The sequence below is a fragment of the Fusarium vanettenii genome (assembly GCF_000151355.1).
Source record: "Fusarium vanettenii 77-13-4 chromosome 12 genomic scaffold NECHAsca_29_chr12_4_0, whole genome shotgun sequence".
NCBI lineage: Eukaryota > Fungi > Ascomycota > Sordariomycetes > Hypocreales > Nectriaceae > Fusarium > Fusarium vanettenii.
This window is the reverse complement of record NW_003315856.1, coordinates 263962-290472: the sequence shown is the minus strand read 5'-3', so window position 1 is coordinate 290472 and position 26511 is coordinate 263962. Positions and strand designations below refer to the sequence as shown.

General features: G+C 50.7%; 9 protein-coding genes across 9 annotated transcripts; 4 read left to right on the top strand and 5 right to left on the bottom strand.

Annotated features, from left to right (window-relative positions):
- Window positions 1-1414: 1414 nt before the first annotated feature.
- Window positions 1415-5201, bottom strand: NECHADRAFT_87481 (uncharacterized protein; the record flags this gene model as incomplete). The annotated part of the gene is made up of 6 exons (XM_003043256.1): window positions 1415-2658; window positions 2713-3134; window positions 3212-3475; window positions 3537-3598; window positions 3689-4665; window positions 4709-5201. The coding sequence occupies 6 exons, from the start codon at window positions 5199-5201 to the stop codon at window positions 1415-1417; spliced, it is 3462 nt and encodes a 1153-aa protein (XP_003043302.1).
- Window positions 5202-5724: 523 nt separating this feature from the next.
- Window positions 5725-9184, top strand: CHR2129 (uncharacterized protein; the record flags this gene model as incomplete). Its single annotated transcript, XM_003043357.1, has 9 exons — window positions 5725-6078; window positions 6135-6745; window positions 6800-6847; window positions 6998-7230; window positions 7287-7317; window positions 7378-8496; window positions 8557-8742; window positions 8796-9013; window positions 9165-9184. The coding sequence occupies 9 exons, from the start codon at window positions 5725-5727 to the stop codon at window positions 9182-9184; spliced, it is 2820 nt and encodes a 939-aa protein (XP_003043403.1).
- A 1040-nt stretch (window positions 9185-10224) lies between these two features.
- On the top strand, window positions 10225-11916 carry NECHADRAFT_105675 (uncharacterized protein). The gene is made up of 2 exons (XM_003043356.1): window positions 10225-11435; window positions 11465-11916. The coding sequence occupies exons 1-2, from the start codon at window positions 10251-10253 to the stop codon at window positions 11477-11479; spliced, it is 1200 nt and encodes a 399-aa protein (XP_003043402.1). The 5' UTR covers window positions 10225-10250; the 3' UTR covers window positions 11480-11916.
- Window positions 11917-12196: 280 nt separating this feature from the next.
- Window positions 12197-14052, bottom strand: NECHADRAFT_87478 (uncharacterized protein; the record flags this gene model as incomplete). Its single annotated transcript, XM_003043255.1, has 4 exons — window positions 12197-12483; window positions 12538-13215; window positions 13262-13872; window positions 13925-14052. 4 exons carry the CDS (start codon window positions 14050-14052, stop codon window positions 12197-12199), a joined length of 1704 nt encoding a protein of 567 aa, XP_003043301.1.
- Window positions 14053-17657: 3605 nt separating this feature from the next.
- On the top strand, window positions 17658-19281 carry NECHADRAFT_105674 (uncharacterized protein). Its single transcript, XM_003043355.1, has 8 exons — window positions 17658-17765; window positions 17815-17852; window positions 17904-17962; window positions 18069-18115; window positions 18164-18318; window positions 18368-18424; window positions 18477-18831; window positions 18896-19281. Exons 1-8 carry the CDS (start codon window positions 17697-17699, stop codon window positions 19139-19141), a joined length of 1026 nt encoding a protein of 341 aa, XP_003043401.1. The 5' UTR covers window positions 17658-17696; the 3' UTR covers window positions 19142-19281.
- A 152-nt stretch (window positions 19282-19433) lies between these two features.
- Window positions 19434-21096, bottom strand: NECHADRAFT_53600 (uncharacterized protein; the record flags this gene model as incomplete). Its single annotated transcript, XM_003043254.1, has 3 exons — window positions 19434-19750; window positions 19800-20616; window positions 20710-21096. The coding sequence occupies 3 exons, from the start codon at window positions 21094-21096 to the stop codon at window positions 19434-19436; spliced, it is 1521 nt and encodes a 506-aa protein (XP_003043300.1).
- A 274-nt stretch (window positions 21097-21370) lies between these two features.
- Window positions 21371-23913, top strand: NECHADRAFT_72954 (uncharacterized protein). Its single transcript, XM_003043354.1, has 4 exons — window positions 21371-21567; window positions 21805-22453; window positions 22561-22812; window positions 22874-23913. The coding sequence occupies exons 1-4, from the start codon at window positions 21425-21427 to the stop codon at window positions 23837-23839; spliced, it is 2010 nt and encodes a 669-aa protein (XP_003043400.1). The 5' UTR covers window positions 21371-21424; the 3' UTR covers window positions 23840-23913.
- On the bottom strand, window positions 23910-24284 carry NECHADRAFT_53357 (uncharacterized protein; the record flags this gene model as incomplete). The annotated part of the gene is made up of 2 exons (XM_003043253.1): window positions 23910-24125; window positions 24180-24284. The coding sequence occupies 2 exons, from the start codon at window positions 24282-24284 to the stop codon at window positions 23910-23912; spliced, it is 321 nt and encodes a 106-aa protein (XP_003043299.1).
- Window positions 24285-24705: 421 nt separating this feature from the next.
- Window positions 24706-26232, bottom strand: NECHADRAFT_64674 (uncharacterized protein). Its single transcript, XM_003043252.1, has 2 exons — window positions 25173-26232; window positions 24706-25116 (listed from the first exon to the last, which is right to left on the bottom strand). The coding sequence occupies exons 1-2, from the start codon at window positions 26113-26115 to the stop codon at window positions 24770-24772; spliced, it is 1290 nt and encodes a 429-aa protein (XP_003043298.1). The 5' UTR covers window positions 26116-26232; the 3' UTR covers window positions 24706-24769.
- Between the last annotated feature and the right edge of the window lie 279 nt (window positions 26233-26511).

The following is a 26511-nucleotide window of genomic DNA, read 5'->3' as shown; positions in this document are numbered from 1 at the left end:
GGCTTCTGAGGTAGCTGGGCCACGAGTTTCCTCAAGCTCTCCATGGGGTGTGTGGGGTATCCTGTATGCTAAGATCTGCTAGCAGATACTTTCCCAAGTGCGCGTGTAGTGGGAATTGCCATGTACTCTCTATCAGTCACTAATGCTTTAGATACGTCATTGGCTGTTGCGAACTCATAATTTCCACCAGTCAAACAAATGGTTCGAAACCCTTTTTACTATCTATCGTAAGAATATAAATAAGGTGAGATTTTAGTTTGTCTTTTAACAAGAGCTGTATCTGATGAAATACTGACATGGATTGCTAATGATGGCCCCGCCAGTTTGTGCGATTTGCCGGGGTGCCTCAAAAGCTGAGACAGTGTTCCGAATGACCTACCTACCCTATGGCAAGATGAAGAACCGCATCAATTGTCCGGGCTGCTTACCGGTCTTTTGCTATATAGAAACTGACATGAATCTTAATTAGTTATCATCTCCAATTCTTTGCCCTTTTGTGTTGAAAAGTACTCAAGTTGGTCAAAGACTCTCTCAACTCCAAGGAGACAGGATTCAGTCAACAACAGGCTATTGTAATATCTGTACAGAAATAGGGTTAGATAGAAGTGTGAATGAACACAGCAATTCAGGGCAGATGCCATCGATGTAGGGAACGAATGCCATCGGGTATATGGTTTAAATGCACCCTTCCTCACGGGACGCGACAACCACGTCTCCAACTGGCGTCTTGGTTCCAATTCCAGAACAATTCAGATCAGCGGCTGACTCTTGATACATACTCTATTGTTTGGTATCCAGAGTGATAAAGAGCTTAGACTCGACTGTAAATGACAACTGCACTTTGATTTACCTGCAACAACCATGCATCGAGCTTGTGTACCTTGTAGCGCATCGCTTAACGCCACCAAGGTTTCGGCATGGAACTATCGGCGCGGGCAAGATTAAAGAAAGTCCCGATAAGGCTACTATGGAGATAAAAACAATTTCCCACTGGCTTATCTCCAGTCATTTCCAGGGGTATTCCGAGGGCTATTCCCTGAGAGATGAGCCCAAGATCTGTTGTGACCCTGAGATATTCTCCTGGATAAGAGTGGAACACCTCTGCTTCCAGCTCTTAGAAAGATGAGAAGGGGACGCCCGGGGAAGATTTTCATACCTGCGCTATGTTGGCATTCGCACTCATACAACGTGAAATTGTTGGCTGGGCTGATATCAAATGCATGTGAGAAGCCACAGGACATGAATGACATTGAGGCACCATTGCTTAGACGAAACTCAAACATATCAAGAGCTATTTCCATTTCTTGGACCGGGCAGCTTCCCACCCATTGCTATCACTGGGCTAGGCGAGTACATTTATTTTTTCCTCTGACCACCTTGAGGCAAAACATAGTATAAACTATTCGTCGATATCCTACCTTCGCGAATGAACACCCACGCACATCCTCTGCTGTAACTCAGATCTGGCCTCAGCACCAGCCTCCACCAGTTCGTCCCACGTCCTGCCCACATACTGGGCGATGCCTCTTGCGCCTTTTTCTTTCCCGGGGCGAAGATGTATCCATGGCATCGGGTTCGGATCTGCTCCATTGAGGATGAGGTATTGCATGAGTAGGGCCGCTTCCTTGGTAGTCTTTTTCGCAGCGATTTGCAGCGCCGTCATGCTCGCTCTCCTGGCCTGGTTTGGATAGTCGATGGGAGCTCCCAAGGCTAGCAGCTCCTCTGCTAGGGAGAGGGAGCAGCTTGACTTGGCGACGCTTACGAGCAGAGATCCTAGCAGAGCGGGTGGTATTCTATCTGCCAGCTTGCGCAACGTGTGCTTCACCCTGGCTTCCTTCAGAGGGTCGTTCTTGATACCAGTGAAGAGTGTCCGGTTGAAAAGCACATCAAACGAACTCTTTTCGCCATGTATTGATAACTCGGGCACCAGGTGTGGCACATTGAGCAGGTAGTCTTCCCACAGGCTGTAGATCTCCTCGGATTTGGAACCAAGTGCGACCTTCATGATTTTAACACGGTCCTCTGGCTGAGATGTCGAGATGGCCCACTTGGCGAACTCAACATCTTCGCTCTGGATGGCAGACGTCACGATGATCCGTGGTGTGCCAGTCTCTCCTACCGGTGCAAGGAGCTGTGTCAATGCCAGGGAGCCCTCTTTGGCCGCAAGACAGCGGGCAGAGTCGATGACTTCGGCCTTGAGCTGTTTCCCACCTGGGGCTGAGAGCAAGCGCCTGGCACCGTCGGCATCGCCTTCGATGACAAGGCCGAAGAGGATGGGCTGGGCCTCGGCCACATCCAGGTTGTCAAACTCATCGGGGCCCGTATTGAGTTGGCTTGCATTAGGTAGATGAAGCTTCAGCCAGTGCTGGTCGCGCGTCGCCTTGGACGAAAATCCAATGGAGGAAAAGTCGCAGTTGGGGATGGAGCATTTCCACGGCCTTCCATGAGTTTTGATGTGGTCTTCTCGATCGCGGCTGGTTTGGAAGCCTCGATAGCTGTGCTCACAAAACGCAAACCTGCACCTGAGCAGGCCGGCGCCGTAGTGAGAGTGCAGTGATGCCACGCGCGTCGGATTGAGTGCTAGAGACTCGTGCTGTTCTTGGATTCGTACCAACATTTGTGAAGTAGTCAGGGGATCTAGGTCGACCCATGTCTCGCCTAAGACATTGTTACTTGGTTTCAGTAATGGAATGAACGCAGGGAAATACTTACTATTGCTCCAGTTCCAGTCATATCGCCTGTCGTCCAAGTGAAACTGCAAGGCCTCGCAGACCATCGCGAGGGCTTCCGGGCATTTCCGCTGCAAATAAGAGTTCTTGATGAGAGGTTTCAGACGCTCTGTGGTACCTTTAAAACGATAGTTTCTCCCTCGTTGCATTAGTCTATCCAGCAGCTCTCGAAGATGGGCTGGACGCTGTTCTCGGTCATTTGTTTCATAGACCAATTTGGGCCAGAACAATGCCGCATACTCAAAGAGTCGATATTTCCCGGTCAGGATGTTCTCTTGTATGTCCTCGTCGTCAAGGTCCACATCCATGATGCTTGAGCCAAGGTAGGCAAGAAGTGTCAAAGCCAGTTCTTGGGCAGAAAATGACTTGTCAATATAGTGCCGGATATCATTGCTGAATATGTACCTGTTGAGCTGTTAATTAGCCAAAAGAAAAAAAAGGAAAATCTTATTTGAGCCAGTGGATAAGTGTCTGGCACGTACTCGTGGACAGTGAAGTGAACAAACTGTAGCTTCTCATCCACAACCTCAATGATAGGGCCACACATCTGCACGAAGCTGACATTTGTGACGAGCTGAGGTGGCTCACTGAGCTCTTTCTCCAGATTCGAATCAATGGATAACGCCTGTTCCATCTCAAGCGCTGTTAGAGGAACCGGGGCGCTCCCGATCCAGCCCAATATCTTTCGGCATTTGGCTCGAAGCTGCGGTCTTAGTTTGTTTATGCGACGGAAAATGCGGTGGTATCTGCCATGAAGGATCAGGAACTACTCTGGCGTCACACCGTGGCCTCGACCAATTAACTTACGCGCCCTCCAAATCGTTTGGAAGTGCTTTGAGCTCAGATCGAATTTCTTCAATGCTGTTCATCTGCTCCAAGTTGTCTAGAATAATTCGTGCGTATAAGAACATGCCTGGACGCAAGATATGTCAGGAAACCGTCATGGCATTGGGTGATACGAATGGAGACTTGCCATTTGCTTTTGCCGACAACGGCGAGATGAACTGGAGGAGCTCTTTTTTCGTGGCTGGATTGAAATGCCGGCTGGCCATCCATTCTTCAAACCTCTGATCCACATAGATCTGAATACTGCCCGAGTTCCTGTCATCAACTCGAATTGTGGTGGCCCTGTCCTCGAGCCTCCTGGAGATGTCGTCCTCAGATCGGCTGGAGATGAGAAGTCGGAGGTCCTTGCACTCTTTGGAGAGTTCGGTTAATCGGTGCAAGAGAATCTGGCGCTCGCACTCTTCCATCTCATCCAGCCCGTCAATAATGATGAATATAGATCCAGAGGTCGCAAGAAACGTTTTTAGCAAGCCCACGATATAACCCGTGTTTCCTTGAAGCTCGCGCTCTTGTGACTCAACCAAGAGAGTCTGAAAGTCCTTGTCATCCTCAGCAGCTTGAAACATGAGGGATTGAAGAATCGAAAACGCCGAAAAGCTACTGTTGTTCGCATGAGTCGCAAACGCGAAGAGGGCTTGGTGATGCTCCCTCGTGTGCTCAATAGCCGCAGCAGTCAGATACGTCTTTCCTGCTCCCGGAATTCCCTGTAGCCAGATCCAAACGACGGTGCTTTTTGAGATGTCGAGCCATTCGCAAAACTTCTCATCCTGGAACAGCCATGTCGCGCAGCCGGAAGTCCTCCTGTTGCGCAACCAGTCTAGCCGATCGTCATACATGCTTGGAGAGAGGCGAGCTTTCAGGCCAAGGTATTTTTGGAGCTCCTGAAAGGCCTCTGCTCTGGTAAAGTGTTCTGATGAACGAAGCCGATCTTCTCTTGCTTGTTGGATGTCTAGGATAGTCACCTCGCTCCGCAGTAGATTCGAATGTTTCTGAAAGTTGTCGATTACGACGTCCAGCTTCTTCTGCTGTCCCTCCCATATCACGTCAAAAATCTGCTTCCACCCTGTCATCGAAAGGTCAATCAGTGAACCTGTACAGACCGCTGCGTACACTAGGCTTAATGGGAAACTTACGAGTCTTGCGGAAGAAATCAAATAGGATGCGATAGAAATCCAAAATGTCCAAGTAGAACAAGGTTAATGCGTCCTTGACAACGTCATTGGAGTCAAATGTCTGCGCCAGTACCGCAAACTGTGGCAAGGCGTGTCCAACGCTCTCCAGTGTATCCGAGATCTTGTTGAGGACGCTACTGATTTGACTAGACCATAGCAGGATGATCTTGATGGGGCCCCATATCAGGGCAATCACTTCAGGTTTAGCTTGCATGAAGACCTCGATCACCAATGCATACTCTGTGAGGCGGTCGAGCAGGGGTTTGATTTTGGCCAAGTGTCGCATCTTGCCCTGTGGTCCCATCTTTGCTTGGATGTCGGATGTCGCCTTGTAGACCTCATTAATGGACTTGGCCGTCAAGATCTCGTTGTACAGACCGGGATCACGGAGGTCCTTGCGGAACCTCTGCTGGGCCTGATCGAATGAATCTTCTGTTGCATTATTGGTTGACATGTTGGAAATGAGAGGAAAGAAGCAATTGTTATGAATGATGTGGATGATGAGGTTCGGTCATGTTATGGGGTTGGAAGATTAAACCACGAGGAAACTGCAAAAGCACCCTTCAGTGAGCAGCACCTCAGAATCAATGGATGCCTGGCAAGGCCACAGCCACAATACAAGCTTAGAAAGCCGGAAAGGCCTTGCCATGGCCGCCCGCAGCGTCTCAGGTTAACCAACACAACCAACACAACTAGCACGCTGGCCAATGAGCAGCATGATAGACCCCTGAACCTGTGGCCGTGTATGCGGCCGCGACAACCCCGCCACTCTGTTGGTTACAGGGCCTGCAAAAGAGGCCAACAATTGCGGCACAGTTCAGCTGATGCTGGCGCTTCCAGATAAGCCCAGGGTCCCAGTTGCACCATCTTTCAGCACACCATAATTCCAAAGTTGACGGCCATCATTGTCCTTCATCCCCCTTTCAACCCTAATCACGAGCTCCATTGCCAGTTTTGGAGGGCCAACGATCATCGCCATGGCGCGAGTACCTGATAAACGACCTCATTCACTAAAAAGCAGAGAGGGGCCGACGAAGAAGACCAAGTTGTCCCACTGCGACTCAGGCGAGGTAACATCAGAGAGCAGTGGTCGTCGGCGTGCCCGGGACGCATCAGTCATCGACGCCGGACCTGTCTGCGGGAACAGCATCTCGGAACCGATATGCATTCTAAGTTCTGATGAAGATGAAGAGCTTCCACCCCCAAAGACGTCAGCGACAAATGCTAAGCGCACTGCGGCCTCACTGCCAACATCAAATGCTGCCGCTTCAGAGTCTACTTTTCCAAGAGCTACGACACCCGTCAAACCATATGATGTATGCTTCGGGATGGTACGATACTTCTTGCATGCTTTGTTCACAATAATGAGAGATCTAACAAACACAAGCTTCTCGTGCAGGCTACGTGCACTGAAGATGCGACTGTGCCTTCTGAATGTTCGCCAGTCACGCTGGGGTTTGAAGGGAGACTTCTTAGGGTGTACCCAAAAGACTCGAGTGAGCGCATTGCGGTCGTATTTTCTCACGCACTGTTTCGCTTGGTCAACGAGTTCGCCGTCACCTTGACAGCCACCGCGTGCGGGAGAAGGCAGCGAGTGTTTGATGCCTCAGAACGGGCCATGGCCAAGATAGGCGGCATGAAAGTCTGCTCTCTCAGGATAATCTGTTATGGATTTCTTCAGCAGAGCCACGATGTTGCAGATATACTCGCAAAGGGTGATCTGTTCCTTCAACACCCTGGTCCAGCCGAGGTCGACAGAGCAGTGAAGTACCTGAATCCCCAGTATCTCCTCCCGCCTGGCGAAGATTTCCCTGATATTGAGAAACTCTCTATTTACAGCTGCTGTTCCGGAGGGGGAGCTAGATCCAGCGCGTCGCGGGATGAACTTGGGGAACATGAGCAAAGCCAGATCTTTAAAATTTTCAACACGGCCTACGAAGAGAAAGGAGTGATGGCGATGATTGAACCAAGCCCACGATTGGTCACAACGTTGAAGAGGTAGGCCCAGGTCTCTAGCCTGATGGCATAATTATACTGACCTCGCTGCATTAGACACCAGATTGAGGCACTTGTCATGATGGTAGAGAAAGAAGCGGGTGTGTATGAAGGTGCTCATTTTAAATCCATATGGCAGCCATTCAAAGCACCCGATGGAAAATTCCGGCATGTTTTTGCAAACCCTTCTCCTTTCTTCTGTACACCCCATGTTTCTAACTCTCAGTGTAACTAGCTATCAAAACATCGTCACAGAGCTGTTCGTTATGACGCGTCCCCAGCCAATTGCTGGTGGAATACTTGCAGATGTACTGTAGAGCTCTCAATGACACCCCCAAGCATCCAAACTGACTTGTCGAAGGAAATGGGTCTGGGGAAAACCCTTTCGGCTCTTTCACTCATCTGCCATTCCCTGGATCAATGGGAGAAAGACCCAAGCTTGACCCAGGGCATGCCAAAAACTACGCTCATCATCACTCCCAAGTCAAGTACGACACCTATGATTAATATCATCTAACTTGTTGGCCACGCTGACGATTGACAGCTATCTACGGGTGGGAGGCGCAAATCAAGACGTATGTACTTCTACTCGTGCTGTGCTGCAGTTGATTTAACCAAAACTGAGGCGGTAATAGTCATATTCGCCCCAACAAGATCCGCTGGATCACGTACCACGGGTCGAGGCGACATGAGGTTTGGGACGATATAGACTCATACGATATAGTTTTGACAACATACGACACTATCAGATCGGACAGGGCCAAGAGCTCTCCTCTATTCGAAAAGGATTGGGCCAGAATAGTCCTGGATGAAGGTGAGGATCTATCTTTGTCAGCTGGAGATATTCTTCCAACAACTGATCACTCGAGAAAAGCCCACAGGATTAGGAACCGAGGTTCTAAGATATTTCAAGATGTGTGCAACCTACAGGCTGAGTCACGGTGGTGTCTGACAGGAACCCCAATCCAAAATTATCTCGACGACTTTGGTTCCCTCTTGAGCTTCATCCGGGTGCCCCCTTTTGAGACCAAGGACCAATTCGATAGCCACATTGCTGAACCTGTCAAGCAGAGGAAATGCCAAGGCCTGGAAATGCTCAGGAAAGTCGTCGCCGCGACTTGCCTGCGCAGAACAAAGGCAGATCACGCGAAGATGCTGAACCTGCCGGACAAGATACCCCATACGGAGTGTGTTGACATGAGCCGCAATGACAGACAGCTTTATCAGTTCTTCAAGCGCTTCTCATACCTCACCGCTGGTCTCGACAAGACATCTAAAAAGAAGGCGGCTACAAATATCCTGGTGCTCATTTCTATGCTTCGGCTCATCTGCGATCACGGAGAGGCACTTCTTCCGGACTCGGCCCTCACAGCCTGGAGGAAGCGAGATGAGACCGCCCTCACTTGGGAGATGCTTGAGTCCACCACCAAGCGGTGTGTCTCCTGCGATTGCCAGATCGAAGAACTAGGTGCCGCAGAATCGCTTACCGAGGCGCTGGGATGCGGCCATCTCTTGTGTGGAGACTGCGCAGCAAAGTTGCGAGGCTCTGCTAGCCAGTTGCCGTGTCCCAAATGCGGGATTACAGCGTCCATGTCACCTCCAGCCGAGAACAGCTCTGGTTTGCCGATGTCTCGGACTGCATTTGGAGGCCCTTTGAGACCACGGTACGCTCCATCTGCCAAGGTCGAGGCACTCCTTCGGAACATCTCAGAGAGACAACAGAGACCCGGACAAAACTCAAAGCCCAATAAAAGGTATATACTCACACATAGTTACCAATCTCGAGGCTAGGCCCCCGTATTGACTCCGCACAGCGTAATATTCAGCTTCTGGACCAAGATGCTCGACCTCATCGGGGTTGCTCTTGAAGATAAGGGCATGAAATTCTGCCGGATTGATGGACAGGCATCAATGTCCCAGCGTAAACAGGCTATAGCAACATTTGGAAATGATCCAGAGTGCAACATCATGCTGGCGAGTATCGGGGCAGTTGGCGAAGGGTGCGGGTTGCTTGTGATACTCTTTTGGATTGATCATCCTGACCATCGAATAGGATTGATCTTGTCTGTGCAAACTCGGTGCACATTATCGAGCCCCATTGGAACCCCATGGCAGAAGCCCAGGCTATCGACCGCGTTCACCGTATCGGACAGCAACAGGAGGTCGACGTTGTGAGATACATTGTCAACGACTCGATCGAACTGGTGATGCCCCCGAGTCACGAGCAACTCATGACATTTAGAGTGGTCGGTGCTGACTTTTGTATTGCTAGTACGTTAAATGGATTCAAACTCACAAAATGAACTTGATTGCCGAGTCTCTCTCGACGTCGGAGGCGAAAGCTGAAAATGTCGGCGAAGTTCGGTGGAAGGCGAGTATCTTGCTCCCTGTCAGTTGAATCGAGCCCTAACAGCTCACATAGAAACTCTTGGGGTTCCTTGAATGATAGGTTGGGGTGGAAGACAAAGATTAGGTAGTTCTATCGTGTTAGTTGCATTGCTGGGAGGAACATTATCCCACAAAAACTGCTGAGCATTGTTATTGTTGTTATTTTGACGCTCTTGTTGATTAGCGCCGTTAGGGAGGTGTACGATAAGAATGGAACTGTCCAACTTCTATTACCGTAGTTTGAGTGCTCAGGATCGATCATCAATTCGTGGGAAAAGGAGGTTCGTAGCATCCACCTAACCCTGGCACGGCTCAGACCAGTCGGCTTTATGCATGAAATTAATTAAGAATGAAGGCGACATGCCCAAAGCAGGGCTTTCTCTGGCTGTTGGGCGGTATACTAGGTACTCAGCTAAAGGGGGGTGAGTAGATAAGGGGTTAAGGGGCATTGAGCTCCCTCCATTAATCACGTGTCGCTTCAGCATAACATGGCAAGATTGCGGCCAAGTCATTGTCGAAAACGGCGGCAGTTTGGTAGTTTCCCGCAACACCGAAACGGAGGGAACCCGGGTTTATCTCCGTCGCGAAGGCCGAGATACTAAGATAAAGCTTTGAGACACGATTGTCTTGAGCTGTCAATGTTTTCTTTAGCTACCTAAATATGGGGCATATGACGTAAATCCATGCTTTTCAGGGGTGCACGTGCTTGCACACGGAAGCCGCTTCGTCCCACATTCCGTGAACTGCCGCTTAGTAACCCAAAGCAACCAATCACACAAGACCTAGCTTTGACCCGACAGCCCAGAACCCATCGTTTGGGCAGCACGGGTGGTCTGCTTTAAGCTACCATCATGGATAGCTAAGCCTCATTGAGGCCCGGGCTGACTTCCGAAGACCGAAGAGGCGAACCATTCATGCGGCTGCCGAGATTTACGGCCAACACGGGGGTCGGCGACACGGCGACTATAACCCCGATACCGTCCAGGGGCAAACCGCCGACCTCAATCTAGATCCTTTATATATGAACTCGTCTCCGCCGCTTCAAGATGGATGGATTATTCGTGCCCATCAAGCCTCAAGCAACAAGTCAACAACTTGAAACTCAGAAACCGAATCCACCATGACGATAATACCTCCCCGATCCACCAACCGAGAGCCCGCGAGCTCTTCGGCCTGGGCTGGAAAAATGAAGGCCTACATCATCCCCATCATGATGACCGGTCTGCTGGTACAGCTCCTTTTCCTCGCAAACATGTCGTACATGTTTGGTTCCATGTTCAAGTCCACATCGCGCCTGCATAACCTCAAGATCCTCGCCGTCGACTACGACAATGGAGACATTGGCCGGTCCATCTCTGGTGCTTACGGTGCTCTGGAGTCAAAGGAGTTTCCCACTGTCAAGTTCGCCAAGTCCTCCGAGTATCCAACCCCCGAATCACTTCGAGATGCAGTCTGCAAACATGGGTACTGGGGTGCCGTCTATACACACTCTGGCGCATCCGATCGACTCCTGAGCACCATCGAAGGCCACAACACGACCGCTTACAACCCTAAAGACGCTGTCACCTACATCTACAACAGCGCATACTACCCAGCCGCCTTCATGTCTCTGAAGGGCAGCCTCCAGTCTCTTGTTGCCGCCGCATCCAAGTTTTATCCGATGTCGAACCCCGATGTGCTCAAGGGCGCCAACTTGACGAGCCCGGCCTCAGTCTCTACGCTTCTCAACCCCTTCACAGCGACCGAGTGGGACATCATGCCTACCAACCAAGGAGCCCGAATCCTGCTCAACACCGTGTCCATGGTGATGCCAATCATTATGCAATTCTTTTTCCAGATGGGTCTGAATGGCATCACTGGCGGGGCCAATATGCTTGCGGGCCAATCCAAACGGGACGTGTACGTCTTCCGATTCTGCACCGGAAAGATCTTTACATTTGTCGCTGGTTTGGGTATGGCTGGTTACATTTGGGCTTTCCGCGAGGACTGGGGTGTGACGGCCGGGCAATTCTTTGAGACGTGGATGTGCATCTGGTTCTACATGGACATCAACTACCTCATCATCGACACTCTAGTGGGAACCATCATTCCTATGCAGTTCTTTGCCTTTTTCCTTCTCACATGGATCATAACCAATATTGCCTCTGTCGTCTACCCCTTCGAGCTCACGCCCGGCTTCTACCACTGGTCATGGGCCTTGCCATCGCACAACATTTACCTCTTGCTTGTCGGAATTTGGTCTGGCTGCCGGGCCAATATCGGCACAACGCTCCCAATCCTCTTCTCTTGGTGGCTGGTCACTCATGTAACCAGTGCTTGGTCCGTCCGCAAGAGGTGCTTGTTGGCTGAGGCCGAAGCACATCAGAACGAGCAGGCGCAGCATGACAAGTTTGTTCGTTTTAGCACTGAACAAAGTGAGCAGTTTGTGCTCAACCAAATCTCTTCTCGGACTGCAAATGACCGAACCTCGCCCGACCGCGACCTTGAGGCGAACCGACTTGCAGTTGGAGAGAGCCTACCGAACGGTAGCGAGAGTCGAACTATCATCAACACACCTGTTGGCCGGGACGAGGGAAAGGCGGGTAGGAAATAGGAACTTAAGAGGCGTTTGGAGTCATTTTAGAAATGGTTATAGACACTGACGCGGGCATATAGACACGGTATGGTATGTACTAGGAGCGTTTTGATTGACAGCGGCTTGATATCCTCTGATCTGGTAGATCGGATTTGCTTGGACTTATTCACCATTCATAGACAAAAGAACAATCTCTTTATATCTCTTTGACAACAAACACAAACACTCTCTTGGATTTCCTTGCGTACTTCTAACATAAATACTTAATACTTAATATAGGTTACATGTAACCAAGCTTGAGCCCTTGACTGCAGTGACAAATGTTTCGCGTCTTTTCTAACCTCCAAGAGCTGAAGTCATGATTTTGCAGATGGGCTCTGCCTTACAGTGGCTACCATATGCCCACAACGCTGCTTGTAGTACAACTCAATGCTTCCATCATACCATTTCTTGTAGCCTGGGCCTTCCAACAGACTTCCGTACGAGGTGAACTACCAATCTGGCCACAAACCAGCATTGTTTCCACGCCCCATCCGAAAGAAGTGGCATTGGACGGAAGACTCAAAGTCATCAACCACCTCGACGCCCGAATTCGCTAGATACAGAGCTTTTGGCTTTTGTGTCGTGTACCTAGGCCACTCGGGGACATAATTGCTGCCAGGACCAAGGCCGTTCGGTTCATGGAACATGGTGAACGAGAGAATGTATTGTCTTAGAAGGGTGGCCACGGTGGCGTTGCCGGGAATTTGGGCACCCTGGGCAATGCGAGACCCGTCAGCTGTAGTAACCCGTTAGTGGTACAAAATGACTTAGCGAAAGGATTGTGACAAACCGTTGGTGTAGTTGCTGTACATAAACTTGTCAGTTGCAGAATGGAACTGGTATCCGGAGTTGAAGATCAGCTTGTATGCCGGAATGCCAGCTTTGGCCACCGCCTGAGCCATGTACGTGGTGGGACAGCCAACGAGTGCATCGCCGAAAAGAGCCGATCTTCTAATGAAGCTATTGGTGAGGGTGTTGTTGATGGCACCCGCCTTCTTCAAAAGATCGTAAACCGGCAGTTGACTGAGGTGAGAAGTGTTGTAGCGTGATTCTGGGTATAGACTCCAAACAGTATCGGCATAATAGCCAGTGTCGTCATGCCATAGAGCTGCAAGATCAGACATGGCTTCTTCATCGGTGGCGGTGGACGTATTGGAGAAGATGAAGCCCTCGTCGAAATTTCGATCCACCAGGATAGGCACCTTTGTGAAGTGCCCCTGTCGGAATTCCTCCTGAAGGTTTGCCTCGATAATTCGGCCATCAATTGTTGGACCCCAGTAAAAGGTACCAAAGGCGTATTTCTTGTCGGCATATGCTGACTCGCTAGCAGCCCGAGTCGCTGCTTGGATTGTCTCGATTGGCAGCTTTCTTAAGCAGCCGATTGAGTCACAGTTGGCAGCTTCAAGGAAACGCTTGTATTGGTCCTGTACCCAATCATCACCATACATGGGCGTCCACCAAGGAAACTCTGGTGACGTGTTAGCAGAGGAGGATAAGTATCATGGAGTTCATACCTGGGATGGCTGCTTGAAATGGGGGATTGGTTGGTCTGCCGCCATACATGACCATCTGCAGGGCCACAGAACCACCGCCAGCACTGCTGCCTGTAATAGTGATTCTGGTGGGATCACCACCAAAATATTGGATGTTATCCCGAATCCAGTCGAGAGCAAGTCGCTGATCGAGCAAGCCAGCATTCCAGGTTCCTTGGGTTCCGTCTCCTCGTAGTTCATCTCCACCCAGGAACCCTAGGGCACCAAGGCGATATTGAATAGACACATAGATCACGGACCCGTTGGACTGGTGGACCAGACTGTCTCCTGTTGTAAACTGTGTGCTTCCGGCCAGGTAGCCTCCACCATGGATCATGACCAACACTGGCAGCCGATGAGAGACTGGATCCACCGGTGTCTGGATGTTAAGGCGCAGGCAGTCTTCATCCTGCCTGAGATCAGACTGTGTATTAGCGCGCCAGGCAGCCGTGCTCTGCCAGCATGCCGGGGGAGGTTCTGTCGCCTTCACGTGCCTGATACCCCGCCTTCTGGTATTGAAGGGGACTGGATCCCTCCATCTCAACTCCTTGACGGGAGGCTCAGCATATCTGATGCCCCAAAAGGTGTTGATTCTGCAGACATCTTAGTCAAGGCAGCCTTTGATGTTGGTGGTGAGGAGCTTACCTGGACGTGTAATTCTGGACGCCTACATATTTGACTCCATTTGCATGGACAGTTATAGACTCAGCCACTGAGACCAAGAGCGAGATGCAGAGCAATAAGCCCTGAAGGCGATACACGCCTGACCACATCATGACACGAGTAGCAAAGTCACAGCGCAACACACGAGAATTTTCCAAGCCCAAACATACATAACCTTATTATACCTGAGCTACCCCACGACCCCGCAAGTGGTCAAGAAAACCGTGGGGTAAAGAAATCTCGTCTTCCAAGGTTTTGTCGAGGATCCCCCACAGTGGGTTAAGGTTCCGGGTGGCAGATGCGGTGAGGGCATCACCTCAGCGACTGGGGTTTGTTTGGCGCGCATAAGGATCTACCTCGGCTTGAGGTCTGAAATGGGACAAGGTGTTCTTGGCCCTGGGGTTGTGTGATCGTCGAGATTATCCGCGAATGACAATATTGGGGGATCTCAGGAACGGCACTTCGGCAGCTTGTGTCGTGAGGATTTTATGGGGGTAATATTCTGTCACGAGGCTTGAGAATGTGTTTTTCCATGTGAAATGGACTCAATTTAAACTACAATCTTCTCTCGGGAAGGAAATTGACCCTTACTCTCTTTTCTGCAACGTCGAACCTCGGTCTGTGCTCGACCGAAAGCACCGAGAAGGAGTGGGCACGGGCTATTTAAGACCGAGCATCGAGAACTGAACTATGGAATCCAAGGGGATTCAGCTTTCTACAAATGTAAAACTTCAAGAAACAGTTGCAAAAGCCAGGCTGCGAAGCCGTGCTTTTTCTCGGAGTCACTCTGACTTCTTTGCTGAACGCCACATCGTAGCCTCGCCTCCCAGTCACCGACAAATTTGCCGAACTTTTCCTTCCTCAAGGACTGACGCCGTTTTGCGGCATAATAGGGCCATATGCAGACATAAGAGAAGGAGAAGGAGAAAAATTGTCTCAAAATAATCCCGGGCGGCTTCTGTATACTATCTTGAACCAGGGTTGGGATTTTCACTCCCAAATTTTGCACCCATTGAAAAGCGTAGCGACCGATGCTCTGCGAAATCGGGGCTTTGCATAGTAATGAGATTAAAAATTTGGTTCTATAATGTCAAGGCCGAGAGCCCTTACTCGGCGCAGAATCTATGAACAATGGGAGGATATCAACAACCACCACACCTGAGCTACGGTACATGCTCCCTACCAACCTAACGATCAAAGATTTCTTGACTCAGGAACATTATATGCTACTATACTAGCAGAATAAAATATCCTCTTCCAGATTGCGCCGCATTTTGGTGGACTCTCTTATTCCCATACACATTTGCCATTCGCTTTGGATGTGAGGATAGTACTGGATTCTGATGCCAGTAACCTCATAGTTCTAGGCAATATCTTGCCAAATTATTTAGGTATCAGCTGGGGTAGTACTGGATGCTTTATTGACTCCATGGCTGGTTAGGTTCCTGGCACCAACGGCATGTAACAGAGATGTTATACGGAGCGCCTATCACGAAAATAGTCGTGCCGCTGTCCGAACACTAAGGATCTGGAAGCGTTGCTTGAGAGCTCGAAGAAGTACTTGATTGTGATTAGGACACCTCATGTATGACAAGGCGCAGTCCTGACAAAAGCTTTCCCACCCCTGGTAGACTTGGGTGACCTGACCTAACGAGGCTTCTTTGCTCTTCTTGCGAGTTCTAATTATCATATTCTGTGAGATGTGCTCAGAGAGAACTAGTCTGCCTCCATATTTTATTTGAGCCACCGGAATTGGTTCAACAAAGTGGCTTTGCACCAAGCTTTGCCCGCCTTATGCGTTGGTCCTTCGCAGGAAAAGGACCTAGTATGAAGAGGCTTTTATGCTGATTGTGGACTGAAAATTGGATAACATGGACATGCACACTATCCAGCGCTGTGGAACATGAGACCGACAGTAGGTGGTGAGCACGGTGAGCGGCAGACGTTGATTTAATGTGCGAAACGTCGAGCAGAGTAATTCATCCTCGAATTTGAACAACTGAAGCGTCTGATTCAACCTGCACGCTCATTTGATCGGTCCTCCGTCAGCTGGACATTAACAGTTGAGGCCTGTGCTAGTTCGTTTCGCCCCTCTCACCCTCACAGCGAAGAGTTTAGAAAGTTGGATATAATATCTCCGCCAGCGGCTTAATAATTTATAATGGAGGGAATAAGCCGTTAACCGTTTTCGGCCGCTATCTAGATTTGACTTGTTGCACGATCGATCCGGCGCCGCAGCTGTACAGTAGCGGCCGCCGGCCAACCGTGGGTTTCACAGGGGGCGAGTACGATTCCCCCTATACCCTATTCGCTGTTGCATATGGTCTTTGATAGACAGTCGCCAATTATCTGAAGTCGCAAAAGGTGCCTTGTCTTTAAGCGGGCCAGTATAGGAAGAACTCCATTCAATAAGTTGCTCGTCGCTGACAGGAAAGCAGCCAACACAACTCATCGGGCATCCGGCGTACGGATAAGCTTACCTATGCATACTGAGCACATGATCACTTCCATGCACCACTACGATGGACGCGGCGATGATATATCCTGCCCTTCCTGCTCTAGGTTTTCCATGTCTTACCTGACATTACCCTAGATTCAAGGCCAGCCTAGGTGGGTTTCGCTGGCACCTGAAGCTAGCAGAGTAGAGTTGTGAAGAAATGTGCAGAGTTGAACTCGCTCGCTTGTTTGTGAATAACCTCGTCATTGAGAACCACAGCCCTCAAACAACGAGATCGGTGGCGTCGGACTTTGAACCTTGCGGCCACATTTTGACCCTGTTTGGCCCCCAAACTGCGATTGTCAGAACTGCCAACTGCTGTATTTATCCGAGCAGACCACCAACACCGTCATAGTGGTTCACGTCAGAATCATGCATACACCATTACCATGGTTGACCCCGACCCACCCCGCTGCAAGTGTCCGACAACCTGCCCAACACGTCTGCGCGTTCTGGCCTTTGACGCACTTTTCTTCCGTCAACCAATCATCAGCTTAAGCGAGTAACGGTCGTCAGGGTCGCAACGCTACGGACGACTGGATTGTCTTCCCTGGACTGCAGCGATCACACCCTCCACCGTTGCTTTTACCTGATCCGCGCAGCCCGCGGAGCTCGGGAATGGAGCGGGGTTGGTTGGGTGACTTTGTTGGTGGCTCACCCAAGAGCGCGGAATATGCAGCCATGGGGGGCTAGCAGAAGCCAGGGGTGGGCAGGCAGAGGGTCCCTTGGAATGGGAATGGAGTTGAAGGGCAGTTTGAACTTGGCCGGTGACGGTTGTACATGTTTCATCTCTTCATAGGCACCAAGAACATCAACGTCCAACGGCAACAAACTCGTAACCTCGCGATAAGGACGTGGTAGCCAGAACCTAACGCGCCAAGGATCACCGCTAGAGCCAGTCTAGCAGGCGGGAACGCGGTTTAGCGCAAGAACCATCGAAGCGGCCCGAGGGAACCAACTGAAGAGACCCATAATATCCACGTAAGGAATGCTGTGATAACCCATGTCTCGGTTCGAAGGCTTGCTCGTCTAACCAGCTCATTGGCCCAGCATCCCATGCCCGTTGGTCCTCGTCGCCAAATCATTCATGACCTGACGCGTTATGTAATATGGCCAGAGTGAAATTCTGGGTCAGATGACAGAAGCGGGGAGAAAAAATGGCACCCACATACCGAGAGAGTCAAATTCCCGCTGGTATTTCCCCCCCAACTTGCTTCTCTCAACCAACATCCATCCACGTACCTATTTCCTCCAACCATGTGTCCGGAAGACGAACAGACTACCGAGTTGCAGCAGGCCCTTGCTGAGAACCCTCTGCAGGCGGACGTAAGCATTGATGTTGACAGAGGGATGGGATTTGTTTTGACGTGCTTAGGATGCCCGACGCGATGATGATTCCGTTTACGCCTCCTCGTACGTCTTGACGCGTCTTGCGTAGTAGTGCAGGTCTGACCGTTTTGATAGAGCAGGCTCAGGGAGCTTCAAGACGTCCTTAGCCTCAAGTGTTCTGAACTACAAGTACGCGATTTGGGGATTCTAATGTTGAAATTGTTACTGACAGGTCGGGTTTGTAGATACGAGGCTCGTGAAACATGGGACCATTGATCCAACAAAGACTAACCCCACTATAGAATGGCCGCCGATACCATGCTTTCCGGGAGGGTTCTTACCTGATGGTACGTATCTGCTCGGCACTTGACGGGAACTAGGCTGAGACATGGTAGCCCAATGACGAGGAGGAGCAAGACCGAATGGACCTGTTGCATCACATCTACAACCTCGCTCTTGGAGGTGAACTCCACCGTTCTCCCGTCAAGGAGCCTCAACGGGTGCTTGATCTGGGTACTGGTACTGGAGTTTGGGCTATGGATTTTGCAGAGTACGAGATGATATCTACCAACCGACTAAGCATATCTGACGGTTGATAGTGAAAACCCTGGCGCGGAAGTTATTGGAACCGATCTGAGCCCTATTCAGCCTGGATGGTATGGACACCCTCGCACTTCAGGGCCTGGTTCTCAACTTACCTGACTACAGGACACCCCCTAACTGTCTCTTCGAGGTCGACGACTTTGAAGCTGAATGGCCCTACTCAAGACCCTTTGACTTCATCCACGGCCGTGAGCTCGAGGGCTGCATCGCCGATGACGACAAGCTATTTGCCCAGGCCTTTAAGCATCTGAACCCCGGTGGTTACTTTGAGTTGCAGGCGGCTTATACGCGTTTCCTCTCTGACGACGACACTGGCAAGAAGGCTACGGATGTTCACTCTTGGTGCGGCCAGCTGGTTGCGGGAATTGAAAAGTTTGGAAAGCCTCTAGATGGTGCTCCTACGTGGAAGAAGAAGCTAGAGGAGGCTGGATTCCAAGACGTCCAGCAGGAGATTCTCAAGGTTTGTGACTTGATATTGTTTCCCCTATTCACAGTGGCAGATTCAGGTGCTAACAACCCCCTAGCTACCCATCGGCGGCTGGCCTAAGGATCCTAAGCTTAAGGAACTCGGCAAGTACCAGCTCATCCAGCAAATCCAAGGCGCGGAGTCATATACGCCCGCCGTCTTCTCCCGGGTCCTCGGCTGGAGCGACGAGGAAATCCAGGTGCTCATCGCCAAGGTGCGCAAGCAGTTCAACGACCCAACCATCCACCTCTACATTCCAGTCTATGTTATCTGGGGAAAGAAGCCTGAGCAGAAGGAGGAGTGAAAGGGGCAGTTCTTCATCATAGCATTTGGCGCGCGTTTATGCATTCTAATGTTTGTTTTATTGTATGTAAATGCAGACATTCAGTCCTCGGCGTATAGCATCAGCGTGGTCTCGACCACTTCAATCATATACTATCCTACACCTTCCGTCGCGCCGCGATATGCATTGTCGCTGTTAAAGTTGGTTGCACTTCCACTCTCATAACAACTGAGGCATCCTCAGGGGCAAAGAACACAATAAAGCCATGGAAATACAGCACGGAACTACCCTCAAGATACTCATCCCATGTCCTCTACTCCACCTGCTGTGCCAAAGCTGCCTTCAAGGCCTTGGGATCCCGTGGCGTGAAAACGGCCTTGTAGCGGCGAGGCATAGCCACAAGACTGGTGGGATCCAAGTTGCCTGTGATGGGATCGCAATCGATGTCGTCGTGCTTCTCGATCTTGAAGCTGTTGAGAAGTCTCATGTACAAGAGATAGAGCTCTCGGTTGGCAAGCAGGGATCCGGCGCACATGCGATAGCCAACACCGTAGGTGAACAAGGGGGCATCGGGTTGCTCTAGCCAGCGCTCTGGTCGGAAGACCTCGGGATCTGTCCAGACTTGCTCGTCTTGGAGGTGTTAGCTATAAGTACTGCGTATCTATGACTGGTTACTTACCCATGTTGCAAGCCCAAGCGTTCAAAAAGACAACAGTTCCCTTGGGAATGGTAACTCCGTTGTAGACAACATCCCTGATAGAGGCGCGAGGCAGAGCAAGTCGAAGCACAGTAAAGTATCGCAGAGACTCTCGCACGAGGGCAACAATGTACTGGCACTTCTGATCGTCTTCCTCATCACACATCGGCTGGTTGGTTGCATAGAACTTTTCGATCTCCGCCTTGGCCTTCTCCTGGATTTCGGGATGCTGGGCAAAGTAGGCGATGGACCAGGCCACCTGCGTGGTAATGGTGTCGAGACCACCAGAGAGCATGGTCAGACTGATGGAGGTGAGTTCGTCCTTGTTGAGCTTGGCCTCCTTGTCCATGATGACGTTGGCTTGGATGCACGGCTTGTAAGTTCCATTGGCGATTCGCTCATCGAGACCGCGGTTGAGATCTCCGAGGTACTTGTCGCGTCTGTCACGCATGGAGCGAGCCTTGGAAGATGACAGGTTGAGAGGATTCAGACGGAGGAGAGGGATGTAGTCTTGCAGGTTTCCAGTAGTCGATCTGAAGCGGCTGATCTCTTCCTCGACGTGGGTGATCTCATTGAAGAGGTCATCCTCCTGGCTCTTGAGTCGAATACCCCAGTTGAGTGTCAAAGCGAGGGACAGCGAGAGGCGTTGGATCATGGGCATCGGGTCGACGGGGATCTTGCCAGCCTCTCCATAGTTGCAGAGCTCCTTGATAAAGTCTCGAGTCTCGATATCGAGGTGATCGACGTAGGTAGCCACCGACGGTCGGTTGAGGGCAGAAGCGGCACCCTTGCGACGACGCTTGAGGGAGTCGCTGTATGGAGACGTGCCGATTGTGGTTCCAGCTGTGTCAGAGAGGACCTGAAAATGAATTAGTAGTCTGCTTAAAAAAACACAGCATTGCGCATCTACCTTGTGGAAAGTATAGAACTCGGGACGTGAGCTCAGGGCTTGGGCATTGGCTCCAAAGATGGTCCTTGCAGCGCTGGCCGAGTTGACAACGACAATGGGAATATTGCCAAGCTGAATCTGATACACCTTGCCATACTTTCTAGACCATTCGCGATACTTTTCAGCGGCGTTGATATGGATATCCCAGATATTCCCGATCAACGGAAGCCCGGAGGGTCCTTGGAGATTGCTGATGCGTGCATTGTGTCGGACGAGTTCGTTGATAAAGAGGTATATCAACGGAGCAATAACGAGCGTCAAGAGAACAGACTGGCCCTTGTTCTCTTGGACCTTGTCGTTCAGGGACACGAGGAGGTTGGCGATTGTCATGTTTGCAGGCGAAGTTGTCCAAGAAGGCTTGATTGACAGGTTTACTCCTCATCCTCAGAGAGGACTCTCTATATACCACACAAAGCCCGGAAGCATGTCATTGCTTATCCGCGAGTAGCCATGACTCTCCGCACCTCAAAGTTACTTTGTCTGGCTTCAATCACCCTTCGGTTGATGCGGGGGATCGTCCACATCCGAGGCCCCGACTAGTGTTGCTCGGAACTGCGGAACATTTCCGAGTGAGGTCCCGGCCACTGGCCATAACCCCCAGGCAGCCCCTCCCTTGTGTTTCTCTCATCTCGGAACTCGACGACACAGAAGAGAGGCAATGGAAATCGAGGCTGAGACTGTCGTCCCTGCGGCCGAGTCGGCTTCCAAGCCGCGCAAGCGGAATCCTACCGGCTCTGAGGCTCCGGCAGATGGGTCGGCAGCCCGACGCGCCAAACGGGGAAAATACACGTCCATGGCATGGTGAGTTTGAGAAGCATCGTACGGTTATCGACGATATTGACGCCATTGTGCAGCGATGAATGCAAGAAGCGGAAGCTCAAGTGCATTCCTTCGGGTGACTCCAATTGCGAGAGGTGTATTGCTGGTGGGTTGACCTGCGTCTTTGCGGCGGCTGCCAATCAGCCTCCCAAGGATGCTAAGCTTGAGCAGTGAGTGGCCCCGGTTGACTCGGTAGTTGTTGCAGCTGACAGGGAATAGGAGCCAGCATCTGCAGGGCCTTACTCAAGAGCTGTATCAACTTCGACAGCAGGTTGCCGACCTTGTGGGTGTCGTGAGAGAGCTCAAGGACCAGCCTCAAGAGGCACATACTGTGTCGTCGCATTCTCGTGAGACCGTTCATATTCAGTCGCCTCTCAGCACTTATCGTGGCGATGTACCCAAGCAACCTCAGTTTGTCGGACCTACACGGTCTGCCTTTGGTATTCTCGTTGGTGAACGGTCTTTAAACCGTATGGGTATACCAACCTATGAGTCATTTCCTCCAAGCGGTGCACAATCCCCCATAGAATCAACAGCTGCCGCCAAGATAATCACCGACCTGGGTTATTGGGATCAATGCACTGCTGGCGAGATCAGCAGGTTTCTCATCGTCTTCCAAGAGGAAGTCGAGTCAGTCCATCCTATCATCGACATTAGCGAGTACGTGGTTCGGTCACAGGAGATTCTTGACGCTATTCGCAGCGGAAATGCTCCCGAGTATACCGCCCCGAAAGGAGAGACGCCGATGAAGGGTTTGTCCAAGAAGGACATTGATATTGTTAAGATTGCCGTCGCTACTGGCATGGTGCTTGAGGAGCATGAAAAGACTGACCTGAGCGCTGCCATCATCGATTCTGTCGAGGGGACCGTCTCACTCATGTTGTACCCTGAGGTTGATCTGAAAGAGATTCAACTCCTTTGCATGCTGGTAAGTAAACCAATCCACAAACAAGGCCATGTAACTGACATCTACAGAGCATCTACCACTTCCATTGCGACGAGGAGCTGATCTCTTGGCGCCTCGTTGGCATTGCTGCGCGTGAAGCCATAGAGATGGGCCTTCACCGAAAACGAAGCCTTCTTGATAACTTCAAGGACCCTGACTGTCGTCGTCTTGCTACCCGTGTCTTTTGGTGCGTCTACGTGCTTGATCGGCGATGGAGCTTTGGCAACAGCTTGTCTTTTGCACTTGTGGATAAGGATATCGATCCTGAGCTTCCTAAGCCTGTGAGTCCCTATTTCTTGTTCAACTAAATATAGCAACGGTCGACTAACTGGGTTGTCTTAGGATGATGAGTATTCATATCTCAGGTGCATGGTTGGCTATTCCGAGCTCTGCTCCAAACTCTGGGATGCCATTCCACCCTTTGGATCTGCTTCACAGACTATTCCCGATGACACTGCAACAGCCCTTGATCAATGCGCCCAGGACTGGCTGGAGACTATTCCTCCTCATCTCCAGCTGCGGCATCCTCGTCTTGGCCTGGCACCACGCTCACAACCCCAAGTGCTGCATCGGCTTCGCGCCTTGTTGTATCTCCGTGGGAACTACGTGAGGATCTTGATCTATCGGCATCACCTGATGAGCGCCGCAAGCATCGCAGCTAGCCCTCGGATCGCGTGGCTGGTTGCCGACATCGCCCAGGACTCTATACAGGTCCTTGTCCACCTTCATAGTACGTCAGATATCTACTCGCGGCAACAGAACGCTTTCAACAATTTCCTGCTCAGTGCCTTGGCGGTACTATTCCTTGCTGTCTGTCACGCCCCCGAGACATTTGCTGGCCCTTGCCGAAAGACCTTCCTTGACGGAGCGGATCTAGTAAGAGGACTCTCTCGACACAGCATCATCAGCCGCAGACTGTGGAAATCTATCCGTGGTCTGATACCACGCATGAGAAAACTAGCAAAACCTCACTTGGCAGAAGACCAAACTAGCGAGTCGCAAGCAGGAGACAAGGAGCTCGAGGCTCAGGACGTCAACAGTGAGGAGTTCCAGGAGCATGTCCACTTGCCGGTCCACGATCATGTTGACTTCCCTTTGGGAGAGATGATGCTTCCTGATACCGATATCAACCACTCTGTCCCAGATATGTACCAGATGCGGGACGATCTATTGAGTCTTTTTGACGCGCTCGGACAGGGGCAGCCGATTTTTCAACCCATACCGGGCCAGTATACTGAGGGACAGGAGATCACGATTGCAGAGGAAGAAGGCGAAGAGATATCACGAAGGTTTCAAGGATTGATATGAGCTGATCTGATTGTATTGGTTGTATCTCTCGTGCGTTGTCATGACTCATTAATATGTATCATCAGCCTTCCTACACGACCACGTTCTCAAAGAACACCATGGCAACTCCTTGATTGACCGTCTTGGCAAACTTCTTCAGGTCTCCATGGGCAGCACACTCCGTGTCGTAGTAGTTGAAGTCGTCTATCGAGCTAAAGGTGGACAAGGCAACGACGGTGAAGCCCTGGGCCCGTTGATCAGGCGCTGCCTTTCCAGCCTTGACTGAGACGATGTATGGCTTCCCATCCTATTTGCACACTTAATTAGAGAACGGTTTGATGTGTGCATTGAAATTACGAACCTTTGTTGCCTTTTGCGGCATCTCCTTGTAAAGATCCAGCAGCTGTTGCTGGTCCTCCTCCTTGGGGATCTTGAAGAGAGTGACACGTGTGATTTGTCCTGCCATGATTGATGCGGTTTGAAGGAATGACTTGGATTGTAGGAATCGGAGCAAGGAGGAATCGGCATTTAAATATGCCCTGCAGGTTACGCTCGGAATAAGCTGCATTCCCTCTGCATGTCCCCAGTTTTACGATCAACGGATTCGGAATCGCAACGAATGATTCCGCGCATGACGTTTCATGACTCGAGAATCGAGGAATGCAAAAGGGAGTTTTGCTTGGACACGTTGGTGCAACAAATTGACCAAAGTAAGGCCTTTTAACCGGCTGAATCGATTGGTTCACGGAGCCCGATCGATGAGTTCGCAAGTAACATAGCATCCACGGAACGATCATTGTGGCACAAATTACCCGAGGACTATTCATGCATATCATCCTCAGCTTCAAGTTTGGGGAGTTTCACAGCTTGAGAAATTGATAACGACATTTCTCGCTGGAGAAGTTAAAGTCTATTGAGGTCTCGATTCTATATCGTCCAATTACTTTCACTCTAACCACGTTGAACAGCCGACAAAATCGTGCCGGAGCATTCACCAAAACCAATCAAACCATCCTCAGCCTCTCCAGACCATCCCTTAATAGTAATAGTGTCACCGTCCTGGATAAACTTTCGCTCCTCGCCGTTCTCCAACTGAACCGCAACCTTGCCACCTTGAGTCTGCTCAAGCAGACTGCCCTGTGTCCCGGCGTCTAGCCCAGACACGGTACCAGAGCCTAGAAGGTCTCCTGTTCGCATGTTGCAACCAGAGATGGAATGGTGGGCGAGCATCTGAGGCCAAGACCACAGGAGGTTCTTGGAGCTTGTTCGAGTAATAGTTGTCGTGTTACCCTTGGCGGCTGTAGTCATGTTAACTCTGCTCTTGCTATCATCGGTAGAGGTGATGTTGACTTACTGGTTATAGATACTTCCAAGTTGATGTCGACAATATTATCCTGTCGCTTTTCGCGTAGGTATTGTTGCAGGTCAGCTTCGTTGACAAGACCAGCCGTCTTGTGAGGCTCCAACGCATCTGCGAGAACCACCCACGGGCTAATCGTCGTGCCAAAGTTCTTCGCGTTGAACGGGCCCAGCGGTACATATTCCCACTGCTGAATGTCTCGAGCACTCCAGTCGTTCATCAATACATAGCCAAAGATGTACTCTTCAGCCGAGTCCACGGGGATCGGAACCCCCAGGTCGTTGCCTTTGCATACAAACATGCCGAGCTCCAACTCGATATCTAGTCTGTTGCATGGCTGGAAGACAGGCTCAGTAGCCTTTGGGTTTGGGAGAACCTGGCCCCAAGGCCGGTGGAGCGGAGTGCCCGACACGACGACGGAGCTGGCACGTCCGTGATAGGCAACCGGAAGGTGGTTGTAGTTTGGCTGTAGCGCGTTGGCAGGGCCTCTGAAAAGGGCGCCTACAGTCTGAGCATGGTTGCGGCCAGCAAAGAAATCTGTGTAGTCGCCAATCCTCAGAGGAAGATGCGTTTCGACCTCAGAAAGCGGGATCAAAGCCTCCTTCTTCAGGGCTTCGTTGTCTTTGAGGAGTTCAGGGAAAGACGTGTCCTGGCGGAAAACATCATTGAGATAGCTTCGAGTGGCCTTGTGTAGGGGCCTACCCAAGCTGGCAAAGTCATTCAGCGTTGACTGAGAAAAGACGCTGAGCTTGTCTTTGGGGAGATCAGCAAGCTTGGCGAAGCCACCTTGACTAGCAAAGACGGATAAGTCAAGAACATGATTGCCAATGGCGACAGCTGGCCGTCTGATTGGTTTGCTGACTGTTGATATAATTCCAAAGGGAATGTTGGCCAGAGAAAAGTGGCTTCCCAGAGGAATGGGCAACCAAGAAGTCATGTTGAAAGAGGTGTGGAGAAAAGGTGTTAGGGTGAGGGGTGAATGGTGATGTTTCGATCAACAAGGGCAACCAAGAACCTTTGAACGAGAAGGGATCTGATCATTTGTTTATTCCCCAATAAATGTTCTTCAAGAAAGATGTAATGCTAAATGCTTGTCGGTTTGTTTTCCGAGTCTGATTGCGTCAAATCAAGTTCCGAGCATTCCGAGTTCAGTGTCGTCCATGTGCATGGCAAGGCGGGGAAGCGGAAACTCACGGATACGGGGAACGGATAATGAGAATGAATGAGTGATCAGATGAAGATCTGAGTATTATAAGATTGCTAGCTTTGAAGCATGTTTTGCCGCTGTTGATGATAACACACCGATCTGAGCGAGTCCGCCATCTCTAGCTCA